At 44.0% G+C, this 14741-nt stretch overlaps 1 protein-coding gene across 2 annotated transcripts in view; it reads right to left on the bottom strand.

Annotated features, from left to right (window-relative positions):
* Window positions 1–13346, bottom strand: part of INTU (inturned planar cell polarity protein) — a 49576-nt gene extending 36230 nt beyond the window's left edge. For both annotated transcript variants that reach the window (XM_028520578.2, XM_036031789.1), the window contains exons 1-2: window positions 13121–13346; window positions 6555–7093 (exon numbers count right to left, since the gene is read on the bottom strand). In XM_028520578.2, coding sequence (XP_028376379.1) covers window positions 6555–7093; window positions 13121–13263 — 682 coding nt within the window. In that variant the 5' untranslated portion in view covers window positions 13264–13346. The remainder of the gene's footprint in view (window positions 1–6554; window positions 7094–13120) is intronic.
* Between the last annotated feature and the right edge of the window lie 1395 nt (window positions 13347–14741).

Here is a 14741-nt window from a genome sequence, read left to right as displayed (position 1 = left end):
TTATTTCTCATCATAAACGTATCATTAGGAATCTGATCAAATAATTCACACTTATCCACTTATTAATTCATCCAACAAATATTCATTGAGCACCTACTGTGTGCCAGGCACTGCAGATAGAGAATTGAATTACACAAACATAAATCTCTTCATGGAGCTTAATATTCTTTGGGGAAGATGAATAATAAACATGTATACAGATAAAATAGTGTTGACAGACACTTCTTCATTGGTCTCTCATGATTTGCAAATTTTGCAACCCATGGCACTGAGAGTCTTTGTTCTGGTTTATCATTTAAGGATGCTTGCATGAGGGAGACCCCCCCCACCCCCAAAACCAGAATTATCTTTGGAAATATTTTCTGGAGGGCAGGCCCCTTGTGCTACAGGCTTCCTCTGCAAGGTGTTCTGGGAACCCATCTGTATCAGGGTACCAGCTGGTGTTATTGTGAGAGGCTGTGTCTGGCTTCAGTGAATTTATTTTTTTGGAGACTCATTCAATGCATTTGCCCATTTCATGATGGGTGATTTACAAGTGCACCTGCCCACAGTTTTTGACCCAAAACAGCATGACCCCCATGCCCCGCCCTCCTTGTTCACCTGATCTCACCCTAAGCCACATTTTTGTTTCCCTAGGTGAAAAAAAGTCCTCAAAATGAAATGCTTTGCCAGTGTGGAAGAAATGAAACCAAAAAAAAGGCAGAAGCACTAAAAGGCATTAAAATGGATGATTCAGAAAAGCGTTTTGAGCAGTAGAAAAAATGTCTCGATAGGTGTATTGTATCAAATGCAGAATACTTTGAAGGTGACTGAAGTTTAACATGTAAGAACATGAAATATTTTTATAAATAAATTCTGTGTTTGGGTGGACCTCCCTTGTATACCGAACAGCCTTGGGCGACAAAGATAGTGTCTGCCTCCAGAGAAAAAGTCAAGTTTGTTCAACCTACAGTGTAAGGACGGCATTCCCTCAGTATCTTATTATCAGTATTTGTTCCTTACAGAAGATTCACATTCCGTAAGGTCCCAGTTCTCTCCCTTTGATACGACTCACTACAGGTACGTGTGCAGGGTCACCTGGGCCTCTTCACGTCACCCTGGGAGCAAGGGCTGGGGAGCAGGTGGAAGTGCCGTCCAGTTCGCTCTGCTGCTACCCCTCCCTCTCTGCGGCCTCCAGAGCTCTCCCCAGCACTCCAGCACAGGGGAGGGCCGGGCGCAGAGTGAGCAGGCAGACCTTGTTGCAGGTCAGTGCCGGGAGCGCCCTCGACAGCCTGCCCCAGAGCTCTGGCTGCTCCGTTCACAGTTCCGCAGGGGCGGGGGGCGCTGAGGCACCGAGACGGCCGACCCTTCCACACAACCCGGCCACTTCTCTTAAAAGTAAGAACTTGCAAACTAAACTTCCAAGTTCAGTCTAACCTGGTGGTAGGGGGCAGCAGCATAGCCCCCATTTTTTTTAAAAAATAGGAAATTTAAACAAGTATATTATATCAAATGATTTGTCACTGTAGATTTTTTTAAAAGAAACGATGAAGGATATTGGAGTACTGATGCAAGACAAAACCACTTCTAGACCATCCTATCCACGGGCTCCGTTGTCCATTGGATGATCGGAACACCTACACAGTGACACCATTTAAACCTTGCTCCTCTAAACCAAAACTCTGTTGGACGATGTCCCCAATGACTCTTCTCCGAACCCCGACGAATGCAGCCCTACAGCTGAGTGTCACCTGACAGTGTCGTGTCTCCTCAACCTCTGAGAGTGGGAGACAGGTATCACCCTAAACAATCCAAAAATACATCTTAGAGTTACGTGTAGTGAAATATCTTTAAATGGGAAGTTTTTTTTCTGTAGAAGCCGTGTCACATCCGCTTCTCCTCCCAGGGATTTGCCTCCTCGAGTGTCCTGAGCCTGTCGTGAGGCGACTGGGGGAAGGCAGGTGTCCCGGGCATCATGTCCCGGAAGCTGGCAGCTGCATTCATGGAAAGTTCTTTCTGCACACGTGCAGGGGACTCGCCAGGACGCACTGTCCCATTTCTTTCTTTCTTTTTTTTTAAGTTTTTTTTTAAAGATTTTATTTATTTTTTTCTTAGGGAAGGGAGGGAGAAAAAGAGAGAGAGAGAGAGAGAAAACATCAATGTGTGGTTGCTGAGGGCCGTGGCCTGCAACCCAGGCACGTGTCCCTATTGGGAATCGAACCTGCAATGCTTTGGTTCGCAGCCCGCGCTCAATCCACTGAGCTACACCAGCCAGGGCCCCATTTCAACGGCTGAAAGGAATTCAACTGCATGAACTGGTTTCAATTGTTAAATAAGAAATCGTCTAGGGATTATTGGTGGGTAGGAAAAAGAAGAAACATTTATCAAGAGATACAGTCAAGGATCAAATACAGCATAAAGAGGTGAGATCAGTTTATCACAGTGCTTACGTCAATTCCCCCATGTAAAGTTAATTGTTTGAGAAAACCTATCAGTTCCTCAGCATCCGGCAGACAGTGAATGCGTCCCGAAGGGCTACTCCACGAGGTACCGCGGGCTACGAGAATATGCAAAAGTTTGTTTACTGCTCTGTTTGTGCCCTGCTCTGTGATGCTACAAGAAACGAGTATACAGTTTAAGAAATTACTTTTGAAACAAATGACACATAAATGTAGGGAAAAGAAAGAATAGGTCTTACCAAAACAAACAGAAACCACAAAAAAATCTCCAACCCACTGTGGTAGACAGAGTAACCGTCCGCCAAAGACATCCACATTGCCATCTGGGAGTGCATTACCCTGCCGTGGCAACGGAGACTTTGCAGATGCACTTAGTTAGGTTAAGGGCCTTGAGGTGGGGAGAAGACCCAAGTGAGCCCAAGGGAGGGTCTTTATAGGAGGGAGACAGGAGGGCCAGAGCCAGAGAAGAGAAACTTGAGGGTGCTTCACCGTGGGCTTTGAAGATGCAGGAAGAAAACTACAAGACAAGGGATGCATGTGCCCTCTGGAAGCTGGCCAAGGAAAGGGATTCCCCGTGGAATCTCTGCAAGGAACGCAGCTCCATGGGCACTATTTTTGTGCAGGAAGGAACATTTTAGACTTCTGACTTCCAGAACTGCACGATGATGAATCTGTGCCCTTTTAAACCACTGAGTTTGTGGTGATCTGTCATAGCAGCAGTAAAAATGAATACGCCCTCCTAGACACAGAAAGCAGCGTTGGCCAAGCACAGACTGAGAGCCAGGGACCACGAGTGTTTCAAGAACAGAGATGGATACACAAGGTGCATTTGGTGGTCAGGGGGAAAACACAAGTCAGTCTGGTTAGAAGGGAGACTTCTGCACAGAAGGACTGGGGAATCGGCGTGGGACAGCGGGTGGGATCAGGCTGTATCTTCACACTGGTCCTTTCAACTACAGCCGATTTCACTTCAGGGGCAAGAGCATCTGGGTTTTGAAACACAGTTACTGTACTGACATTTTATACATTTAAGTTAATGCATTTACACTTAATGCATTTACTAACAAATTCTTAAGTTTTTTTTAATTTTGTTTATTTATTTTTAGAGAGGGAAGGGAGAGAAATAGAGATAGAGATGGAGATAGAGAGAGAGAAACATCAGTGTGTGGTTGCTGGGGGTTATGGCCTGCAACCCAGGCATGTACCCTGGCTGGGAATTGAACCTGCGACACTTTGGTTTGCAGCCCGTGCTCAATCCACTGAGCTACACCAGCCAGGGCAAATTCTTAAGTTTTAAGATAATGATTTTTATTATATTTTTTGAATTGGAATATCAACCCCTCATTCATAATATGCAAATACTAAAGTAGAGAAGATGAAGGGCTCTCCCAACCTACCATTCCAGAAGTTCTTGAATAATGGTAGCTCATATATTATAACTATCATTTGGAACAGGTGACTCAGTAAAACACCCCATTCCCTGATGATGGGGCGTTTCCCAGTTAATGCAGTTTTTATTTCTCATTGAAACAGGAAATACTGCAGAAATGTTGGAAAAATCATCGATGACCCTAACACCATTGCCACGACCATTCTTGTAAGTTATTTTAGTCTTTACCTGTGCTCACACAAATGAGGTATCAAAGACGTTTATCCTTTTAAACCTCTGAATAAATAAAAACTTTTGAACTGGTACATTGTTTTTATAATTATAATTATAACTTTAAAAGTCGGGTAAATATAGATTTATTAAATTATAATTTAAACAATAATAATCTTGTTGGACATTTTCATGCTTTGTATTATTACTAGAAAAATGGTTCAACAAACATTTCCAGCATAGTTTTCCCTCCTTTTCTGGGGTCAGCAAACTTCTGTACAAAGGGTGAGACAAGTAAGTATTTCGGACTCTGCAGGCCATGTGGTCTTTGTTACAACTGCCAAAATCTGCAGATGCACAGGTCCCGGATACAAACGGTGTGGTCTTTGCATAACCTGCACGCCTCCTCCCGCATACTCTGAACCATCTCTAGATTACTTGTAGTGCCTAAAGCAGCATGACTGCTTTGTAAATAGGTGTCCTACTATAGCATTTAGGGAATAATGACAAGAAAAAAGCCTGTGCATGTTCAGAACAGGTACAACCATCACAGGCCCAACTACGCAGTACGCGTCGGCAATAAAGGAACAATTGTTGGAGCACCTCCCGGCAGAGGCTGGCTGAACCCGCAGATGTGGGACCCGTGGGTGTGAAGGGCTGACTGTAGAGAGGGAACGCATTAGCTGGGAATTCCCATCACGTGGGATCCTAAAACTACGGGGTCAGCAATGACCACACAGGACTTCATGAGCAGGAATCCCAGCCTCCTTTGACAGAACGAAAAGAAACAACTGTAGGAATGCTTTGGCCCAATCTTATCATATTCCAAAAAGACAGCTGAGGATCTGAGAGAATGTGAATTGCTGCCTAACAAATCACCCCCCAAAACTCAGTAGCTTAAAACAACAGTGATTTTTAACTACGTGTGGTGATGGGCGTGAACTAGACTTATTGGGGTCGTCACTTCACAAATATCAAAGCATTAAGTTGTACACCTGAAACTGATGTCATGTTATACGTCACTGTATCTCAGTAACAAAACAATACGAACAGCCTCCATTTATCATCTCTCCCAGTTCTGGGGTCACTAGGCTCCGCTGAGGTTCTCACTCGGGGCTCCCCCCGTCGTGGCAGCGGGACGGTAGTTGGGGCTGGAGTACCAGAAAGGCTCCTTCACTTGTGCCTGGCAGCTGATGCTGTGGTGGCCGGGGCCGCCGGACAGGACTCTGCTGATGGCCTTTTCACATGGCCTGGCCTCCCTCCCAGAAGGGCGACCGGGTCCCAAGAAAACCAGGCAGAAGTAGCATCACCTTTGCCTTTATAATCCCACCTCCTGAGTCACCCAGCAGCACCTAAGCTGTAGTTGCTGGCCCACCCAGATTCATGGGGCTGGGCGGGGAGAGACATGCAGGCCACAGCTCTTCGGGGAACAAGTATCAGTGTGACGCTGTAACAGGAGAGCGTGGGGATCTCGTTGCAACCCTCCGTAACACACACTTTGCCCAGCTGCCCTGCCCACACGAGTCGTCCCTGCAAACCCCTATCACGGCACCTGCCCCACTGTGTGAGACTGCCAGCCGATTCCGGCCCAGCCCTTCCACTCCAGGATGACCTCCATGAGAGGAGTGTTTGGGTCACCGACCTTTGTATTCCTGGCACTCGGCAGACGCTCAAGAAACCATTTGTTGGGTCAGTGAACACAGAAGTCAAATTCAGACTTAATTTAAAAATAGTTTTAAATGTTCCTAAAACATCAACAAAAGTTCCTTTGTCTAAATCTCTTAGGCTAGATCAACTTAAGACTGTGAGCTTTTAGCATTGTTAACACCTTTATTAGAAATATATACTCACATTTGTCCAATGTATCTTTAAGTAATAAAGTTAGTACTAACTCAAACACCACATGCTCATCTTAATATATATTCAGAATAACTTTTGAGTTTATTTTTTCCCCCTCAAGATCGGTGGGACGTTTTACGGTAAGCACCCTAAAAAGGAAATTTCTGTGCAACGCCACTGTCGCTAAGCGTGCCAAATGAAACAGTTAGAACCACTCCAAGATCTCAGTGCACTCAAGAGCAAACATACAATTGTCCAGTATTTCTATTCATAAATTATATATGTTTGCGTCATGTTATTGGATCCAGGTCACCCAACCCTAAATTATCACTGTACAATCGGCTTATTTTCTCTTACTTGTCAGCAAATATAACCAAGATGACATAAAATTATATAATGTGAAACTCAAAAATCAGCTGAGCTCCCCGCTGGTCTAAGCAAGGCGGCGCACACACATGCTGAAGGCACTGAAGCACTTTAGTTTCCTTCCAGGACACTGGGCCTGGCAGCACAGCGCCCTTGACGATGTCATCCCTGTCCCAAGTGTGCCCTCGCAGTCCGGAGTCTGTTCAGAGGCCTGCCGTAACTCTGTTTGATCACGTTCCTCACCAGGCACCACTAACTACGCCTCGCAGCAAACAAGGACACGAGGACAGATGGTCAGCAGAAACACTTACCGATGAACACCTGGCCGCTCTTCATGGCCGGCCCTCCCGGCAGCAGCCCGTGGACCACCAGCCTCTCCCCGCCGGCCTGCTTCCCGGCCCGCCTCCAGCTCCACTTGGTCTGATGGATGACCCCAACCAGCACTTCCAGGAGCTTGAGCTGCTCTTTGGCTTTGGTGACTGTTAGCTTTTTGGGGTTCACACACACGCTCACGTCCTTGTACCTCTGCTGGACAAGGACCCCTGTTTTCTGGTGGGACTGGTGCTTTAGAATGGACACTGGGCCGCTGTCCTTGCTGTTCTTCTTATTGTGGCGCTTGGGTAAAAGTCGTTTACTCTTTAAAATCTTGGTGAACCGCTTGAGTTTGGGCTCATACTTTTTCCCTTCCCTGTAATCATCCTCTTCGATAATGATCTCGTTTTCACTGAACCGGACGTGGTTCACCACAGGTGGCTCGGGAAGCAGGCTTTCTTCCTCGCCCTCGCTCAGTTCCAAGTAAAACAGCTCTCCGTTTTTCTGCACACTGTCCAGCCACTCGGGCTCAAGGTCACTGTGGGGGGGGGGGGGAGAAAAGATAATCTGAACAGCAGCAGAACATACTAAAAATAGCTATGTCTTCCTGGTGCACAGGTGGGGGTGGGGGCCGGTGCAGGGAGGTGGGAGGTGTGAAAGTTCCTTGGTTATTAGAATCTCATTATCCCTAACTCACTGTGAGCACCCATAGTTTAATCTGGGAGATGCTTTTTGCAGCACTTTGAAGAATGGGTTTTGGAGGGGGAATTTAAAAGCACTGAAAAGAAAACAAAAAAAAAATGAGATGGTCCCCTTCTAGAATCTAAGTTTTTGTTTCTTAAAGACATTTAGTTCGGTCCCTGAGTGGTTGTTATTCACACCACACAATGTCACTGGGTAATACTTCACATGAGTAGTGAATTATGCAATTATATTCACAGACATAAGCCACTTGGAAATTCCACATACAAACACACTGTTTGCAGAGAGATTTTTCAGTGTGGCTGTCATGTTAAAATGAAAGCTCAAGAGCAGTATTGATAGACTTTGTTTAATCATACATCTTCAAGAAAGAAACATTCCCTTCACCGTGAATAAAAATCGTTGCTGAAAACAACCAGTTTATAATCACAGTTCATAATAATCACTTCTATAGCCTATTATTTCTATATAACTCCTTTTTACAAATAATTGCAGTAGGAAAAGTAAACCACATATTACATAATTCATCATGTGATTGTAAAAAAAACCCTTTTAACTGGGAAGTAGGCCACTGAAAGGAATAAAATCATTGCCACTAAAAGTAACTGACACAGCATTAAAAACAAAAATACTCATCTTAACCTGACATACCTCATCAGAAACTCTACCCTGTTCGCTGTTACAAGCATTGACTTTTCAAACTGCTGTTCTCTAAAGCAAAACTGGTTACAGTGGAAAAACCACCAGTGGAGAGAGTCTCTTTGGAAGCAGGAGCTGTAATACCCTGGCGTGAAAGGGTGTAATTTGTGTCCTAATCGTTCAATCAGAGACGACAGTTTGGTTTTCTGCAGCGTGTACCAGCAACTCTCGTTCTTTTAACTTAAGAGTCTCTTTCTACGTACTGTGAAAACCGGTCCAAAAAATGTACTTTTCTATTACTCCATGCTGAAACTAGCCACTGCCTCGGGCTGGGGTTGGGAATTAACACACAACTTTCAACTATATATGAAAGGGCAAAAAGGGGACAACGAGCCCCAAATATCCAACCCAATACTTCTGTGGCACTTGTTGGTTCCCAGTGTGCCACATCATTTAGGCCCTGGGCACCACCTCCTGCAGGTTATTAGTCACGTTAGTTGTTTCGACCACCCCTATCTGTACCTGCAGAAGTCAGTACTTCACAACCGCACTCTGCTCTCGGGGGACAACCTAAACAACTGAGTCGCCACCGTTAAAACTTCCTGACAGCAATGTACCATAATTTGAAAAGCCACGATATAAATACCATGATGACACACCACTACTTAATGAAGATATAGATCGATTTAAACAATGAACGAACGTGTTTGTTTTACAATCCCAAATCTCACTATGGTATTTGCAGTACAGGTACATTATATGACCCAAATGAAACATTTCCCCCCATCTATTAAATGTGAAGTTTATTTCAATCCCTAAAATCTAAATGTGAAACTCCTTTTTGGTTATGATTTAAAGATCCGTGCAAGTTTGTGTGTGTGTGTGTGTGTGTGTGTGTACAGTACTCAGGGGGTGGCCTTCAATCACGAAGCAAATAAACAGAGCCAGGCACAAGAGTAATCTAGAACCACAACAATGAAAACATCAGTTCCCTCCCTTGTCTGGTGGGAGGAGGAAGTGCACGAGAATTCATGACAATACACATGGTAAGTACTAGAGAGGGGTCATCGAGCTTAGCCAGGGGTTGAAGGTGAGGTCAGGAGAGACTCTCTGGTAGGTGAGACCCCAGACATGAGGTTTTTTCCTCATTGATTTAATCTTGATTGTATTTTTTTTCTATTACCATTTAGTCCCCTTATACCCCTCCCCCCAGCAATCACCACACTGCTGTCCACCGGACTTGAGATTTAAAAGAATAAGGGGCCAGGCAGGGGAGCCTGGGGAGCAGAAGGAGAAGAGAACTCCAAAAAGAAGTAAGAGCATAAGCAGAGGCCTTGGGCAACAGTCTGCGTGGCCTGCATGGACAACGTAAGCTCGTCTGCATCTGCGTGGCTGGAGCTTAATTCAGGACGTGGGGGTGACGACAGGAAGAGCAGCCGAGTCCTGATCTTGCCAGGCCTTTGGACCATGGCAAAGGGTTTGGGCTTTGTAGTGGAGGTAAGAGGGCATCGATGCCGTTCGGGTTTACATGTCAGCTATCCTTGGACACAGCTACTTTGACTAGGGGGCAGAGACGGATCTGAGGTGCCCGAGGCTCAAGACAAGAAGCCATTTAGGGGGGCTTTGTTTGTCCCCCAAGCAGAGACAATAACGAAGGCAATGGTAGAAAAAAATGAAAAACAGGAAAAACATTTAAGAAGTGCTGGAAAATCACCCAGACTGTGAGACTGATTAGGTGAGAGGACGACAGGGAGGAAAGGGTGAATGTTGACCAGATTTCTCGCGGGCGACCAGATTTCACGCGCCCGTTCACGTACACAGACAGACGCACAGACTCGTCCCACACAGACAGGCTGCAGTCACCATACACGCCATCTTCCCTTCCCAGATTTCATGACACAAACAGTGTTAAAACCTACGTTCTTATAATGACATAAAAACACATAGGGTTGTTTTGTCATTGTTTTTAAAAAGTAGACATGCACATTTGTATCATTTTCATTTATCAATTAACAATACAATTTAGAAATCCCTAACGGCTGCATTAAGTGTCCATATCAACGATGTAACACATTCGGTTATTCACCGACTGATCGGCTGTGTGTTCGGTTTCCAGTCCCGCCCCCCACCATGGGCAACAATACAGTGATCACCTTTACGAGTCTGTGCACGCAGAGACCTTTGTCCAAAAGACCCATTCAAACGTCCAACACAATGAATGAGATCCATTTTCTCAGCCTTTAGGTGGAAGGGGAAGAAGAAATTTTTTAAAAAGAAAAATTACAGGAAGGGAGCAGAGAGACGGGAATAAAGACAGGAAATAAACCTGAGACTCTGCAAAAGAAGGCGACGTACAGTGAAAAGAAAATGAACCAAGAAGACATGGAGACATTGGTTCTTTGTGTAGATAGTCCCTACTCCAGGAGAAGCAGCTTAATCTCTTCTTCCCTAGAGCACAGACTGGACTTACTGACATGTTTCCAAAGAACAGAGTGCAGAAAATGAAAAACAGTAAGCACTGTGGAGAGACCTGGCTGACATCACCCCAACCAAGAGATGCAGGTTATGAAAAGCAAGGCAGGACGGAGAACTGTCGCAGACCAGAAGAGACTAAAGAGACTTGGTCACGAAATGCAATACAACATCTGGGACTGGATGCTGGGACAGAAAAAGGGCATAAGTAGAGGAATGGTGAAATCCAAAAAAAGTCTGGAGTTTACTTAATAGCACAGTACCAATGTTAATTTCTTCGAGTTGAATAATGTGCCATCACTGCATAAGATGTTATCAGCATCAGGGCAAACCCATTAAAGGGTATGCAGGAACTCTACTATCTTGGCAACTTTGCTGTAAATCTAAATTTACTCTAAAATAAAAAGGATACTTTAAAAAAGGAATTAAAACGAGCAGTTTTAATTCAGATTTTTGTAAAATATGGGTCACAATAATCAATATTAATATAAATACTCTTTCCTCTCTTTTCTGAGACATCCATGGTGCAAGCTGCAAAGTTGTCATTGTGTGCATATCTTAGTGAGGTTCTTATTTTGTTTAGTCTATTTTGCTCTAATCAGAAACAACTGTATAGTTATAGTCTGCTCCAAGTTTGATGGATATATATACATATATTTCCTGAATTACAAAATACTCTGAAGTAATGAATTTTCCTAACATAAGGTTCTCAGATGCCTCATTTCCTAGGAAACATGAGTAGCTTATTTATCTTTCAATTCTATCCAAATCGGGGTGCCCCCGTTGAAATCAGGTCTCCTGAGTTCCCACACTGACAACACTCAGCTGTGTGGCTATGAGCAAGTGACGGATTCTCTCTGAGCTAAAAGGGTATGATTTTAAGATGCAGACAAACCAGTACTTTGAGTCTTACTGTCTATAGCTCCCATAGCAAGACCTAATGGGTTCCATGAAATTCAGACTTCCTTCCATCAGCTTTGATTGATAACCATGAACTTTCTAATTATTTTTAAATAAGCACAGCGGTAGATTATGCAGAATATGTGATATTCTTAAATTTGTTCAAGTCTTCAGGAATGCGATCTGTCCTCATTAAGCCCCTAGAGAAGGGGTATCCAATATTTTGGCATCCTGGGCCTCACTGGAAGAAGAGTTGTCTTGGGCCACACATAAATACATTACGACACGTAATCACACACCAAAAAAATCTCATAATGTTTTAAATAAATTAATGATTTTGTGTTGGGCCGCATTCATTGCCATTCTGGGCATCATGTGGCCCGTCAGCCACGGGTTGGACACCCCTGCTCTAGAGTACATTAAGTAGCTATTAGTAATGATTTTCCTCCATGTTTTTAAAGACAATGAAAAGTGTTTTTACATACTTATAGATGACAGTAATTGCCAAGTGACTGTTACTCCTAAATACACATAAAAGATGTCATCCTAAAACTGGCGTAGATGGCAGTCCATTATAGGGTGGGTTGGTTGATGTTTTGGCACCTGGACCTTTTCAATCTTTGTCATTTCAAGCTACCACTAACTGACTTTCAACAAGTTCTTAATCCATAGTAGTAATGGATAGATTCCTTTCAAACAGAGGCAGCACTAAGTACCGTGAATCAAAGTAACTTTTTCACTATTATTAAGGTTAAAAAAAAGTGGAAAGAGATACTTAGGCATTCTGTATTTAAAAAATTACATTACGGTAAAAGAAAACAAACAAGAAAACCATGAGGATATGCAGGAAAATATAGGAGAAATACCCCCAAAATGGTAAGAGAGGTGGTCCCCCACTGTGAGACTCTGGGTGGATTTTCTTTCCTTTACACATCTATTTATTTTTATAACAGGAAAAAACTACATACTTCAAATAGTTGTCTTATAAAACGTGTAGGGTGTCCTTTCACTCTCAGTACTGATGAGGTTGAAGTCACAAACATCATGATGCTAAAAAAGCAAGAAGACACCAACCGCAACAGGGCAGTTTTACGAACACCCTAACAGGGGTGTCAACTCATTTTCACCGGGGGGGGGGGCCACATCCGCCTGGGTTGCCTTCAGAGGGCGGAATGTAATTTCAACTCCTTAACAGTTATGGAGTAGTTACATTAATACAGTCCTAAAATTATTTTGGCCCTTTGAAGGCAACTGCAAGGCTGATGTGGCCCCCAGTGAAAATGAGTTTGACATCCCTGCTCTAACAGACAAAACCTCATACACCATGGAATCCACCAGAAAGTGGACGGACTCCTCATCGGAGAATCCTAAAAAACGTACAGTAGCAAAGAATGGGCACCTCATTTCAGCTCACGATATCACACAACTGAAACCTGGCACAAATAAATTCGCTTACTATAGAACAGCGATCTTCAACAGATGTGCTGCAAGAATTTTTCAAACCTGCAATACCTGATTATTTAGTCAGGGACACTGACCTCCTTTCCTTCAGATCGCCAAATTAAAAAAAAAAATGACAATACAGCCAACACAATAGCCATCCAGAGTAAATGAATCAAAATTATACCTACATTTTTTATCAGACAGGCAAAAAAAATTTTTTCTTGGTGTGCCCCAGAATTTTAGCAATTAGTTTATGTGCTCCAAGACAGGAAAACGGTGGAAAATCGCTGCTATTGAAGGTCACTGAATCCCAACCACCCAAAACTCCGCAGTCCCCCCCAACCCACGTGCACACTCCACTCTGGGCACTGAAGGCATGGATTTCATTGTCCCTCTTCCAGAACCTTACTCGTAATCGCTACTGGCGGACGAATAGGAACCCCAGTCGCTGTCCCCATCTTCGGGATCACAGTCCTCATCTTCCTGCGGAGAGGAGTCTCCAAGGAGCCCCTCTGGGCTCTGACGGGAACCGCACAAAGCCGCAGTCGCCATCAGCAGAGATGCAGCAGCCACAGTAGAGCAATTCAACTTTCACACCCAGTACCGGCCAGAGCCGCCATGTTTCCTCCGCTGGAGACGCGGCACAGACCATGTGATCACCAATCCTTGGCTGCAATTGGTGGCAGCTCGGGTTGCCAAGGAGACGGGGAAGCTTCCCCGGGAAGACTAGGAAGACTGAAAGGAGCCAATGAGCTGGTACTTCTGGGAGGGCGTGTTGGAGGAATGGAAGTAGCTAAAATTCCGCGTGGTCTCCTGTAAGCGCACGCCTCTGGAGCCGTGCACTCCGTAAAACAGATGGAGACCCAGTTTCCCCCCCGCTGCGGTTCGCACTTGCTTTCTACGCCAAAGAGCTGTCGGAACTTTAGAGACGCTCAGCCTGCGTTTCCTTTGCGATAAAGGAAATCACCTTCTGCCTTTCCTCAGGGCTTCTGCGTCTAATCGGGGAAAGGATGCTGTTCAGCAATACTCGCCAGGTGTTAATGCAAATACGCGCCATTGCTTCTTTGGTTTTCCTATTGTTTCGCATTCGTAAACATTGCTCCGGTTCTCCCAAGCAGACACTGTAGACACTGTAGAAAGGCACTTCAAGTAGGTGACAATATTTAGAAAGCAGCTGTGTCTTCACCTTCTAAGTCAAAATTTTATAATTTAATAAAGTGTTCCCACCACTAAAACAGGTAAGTTTTACCTGCCATTTGCGAAAACCTACACCAAGTATTTTTTTTTAAGTACAAAATAGCTAGCCTTTATTGAGTTAGACATTGCTCTGATTACTGGTTCTATTCACGTACTGTGCTAAATAGTCACATATGATGAAGTAAATACCCTACACTAACCAAATCTAACCAAGAATCAAACTTGAAAGCCAATAACCACTAGACTGTGAGTAGTGCAAATAAAACGTATAAAAGGGAAAAGCTGAAAGCAATCTAAAAGTTCAACAGCAGGAAATTTTGAATACACATATATATGAAAATTATGATCTTAACAGAAATGTTTTCAAAGAGGAATGCATGGGGAAAATATTCCCATTACAACAATAAAATGAAGGATATACTGTAATGCTATTTTATGATGTCACTGAATGGGTGCTGGGGATTTGGTTTGAAGTGCAAGGGCAGATGGTGGAGACTGAAAGGTGAATGGGGATTTTATAACACACGGTGATAACTATTCCAGGATAAATACAGACTTCTAAAGAAACACCCAGAGGAAAACAAACTGGGGTGTGTAGCACCATAGCACATTTCTTAGGGGAGGTCTTAACTTATCTCGTTATTATAGGGTGTGATGTTGCAAACAAAGAAGAGTCCTGGGAGATGAGTCGTCCCCCGGCCCAGAGTGACACATGCATGGAGAACCCAAAAAGAACCTGGGTCAGTTATAGAAACTGTCAAGCTGCAATTTAGTTTTACTGTCACATTTGAATACCTGGGTTTTATGGTTTTATTTGTGTTCATTTTTAAATG

The sequence above is a fragment of the Phyllostomus discolor genome, chromosome 8, assembly GCF_004126475.2.
Source record: "Phyllostomus discolor isolate MPI-MPIP mPhyDis1 chromosome 8, mPhyDis1.pri.v3, whole genome shotgun sequence".
Taxonomy (NCBI): domain Eukaryota; kingdom Metazoa; phylum Chordata; class Mammalia; order Chiroptera; family Phyllostomidae; genus Phyllostomus; species Phyllostomus discolor.
This window is presented reverse-complemented; position numbering and strand designations above follow the sequence as displayed.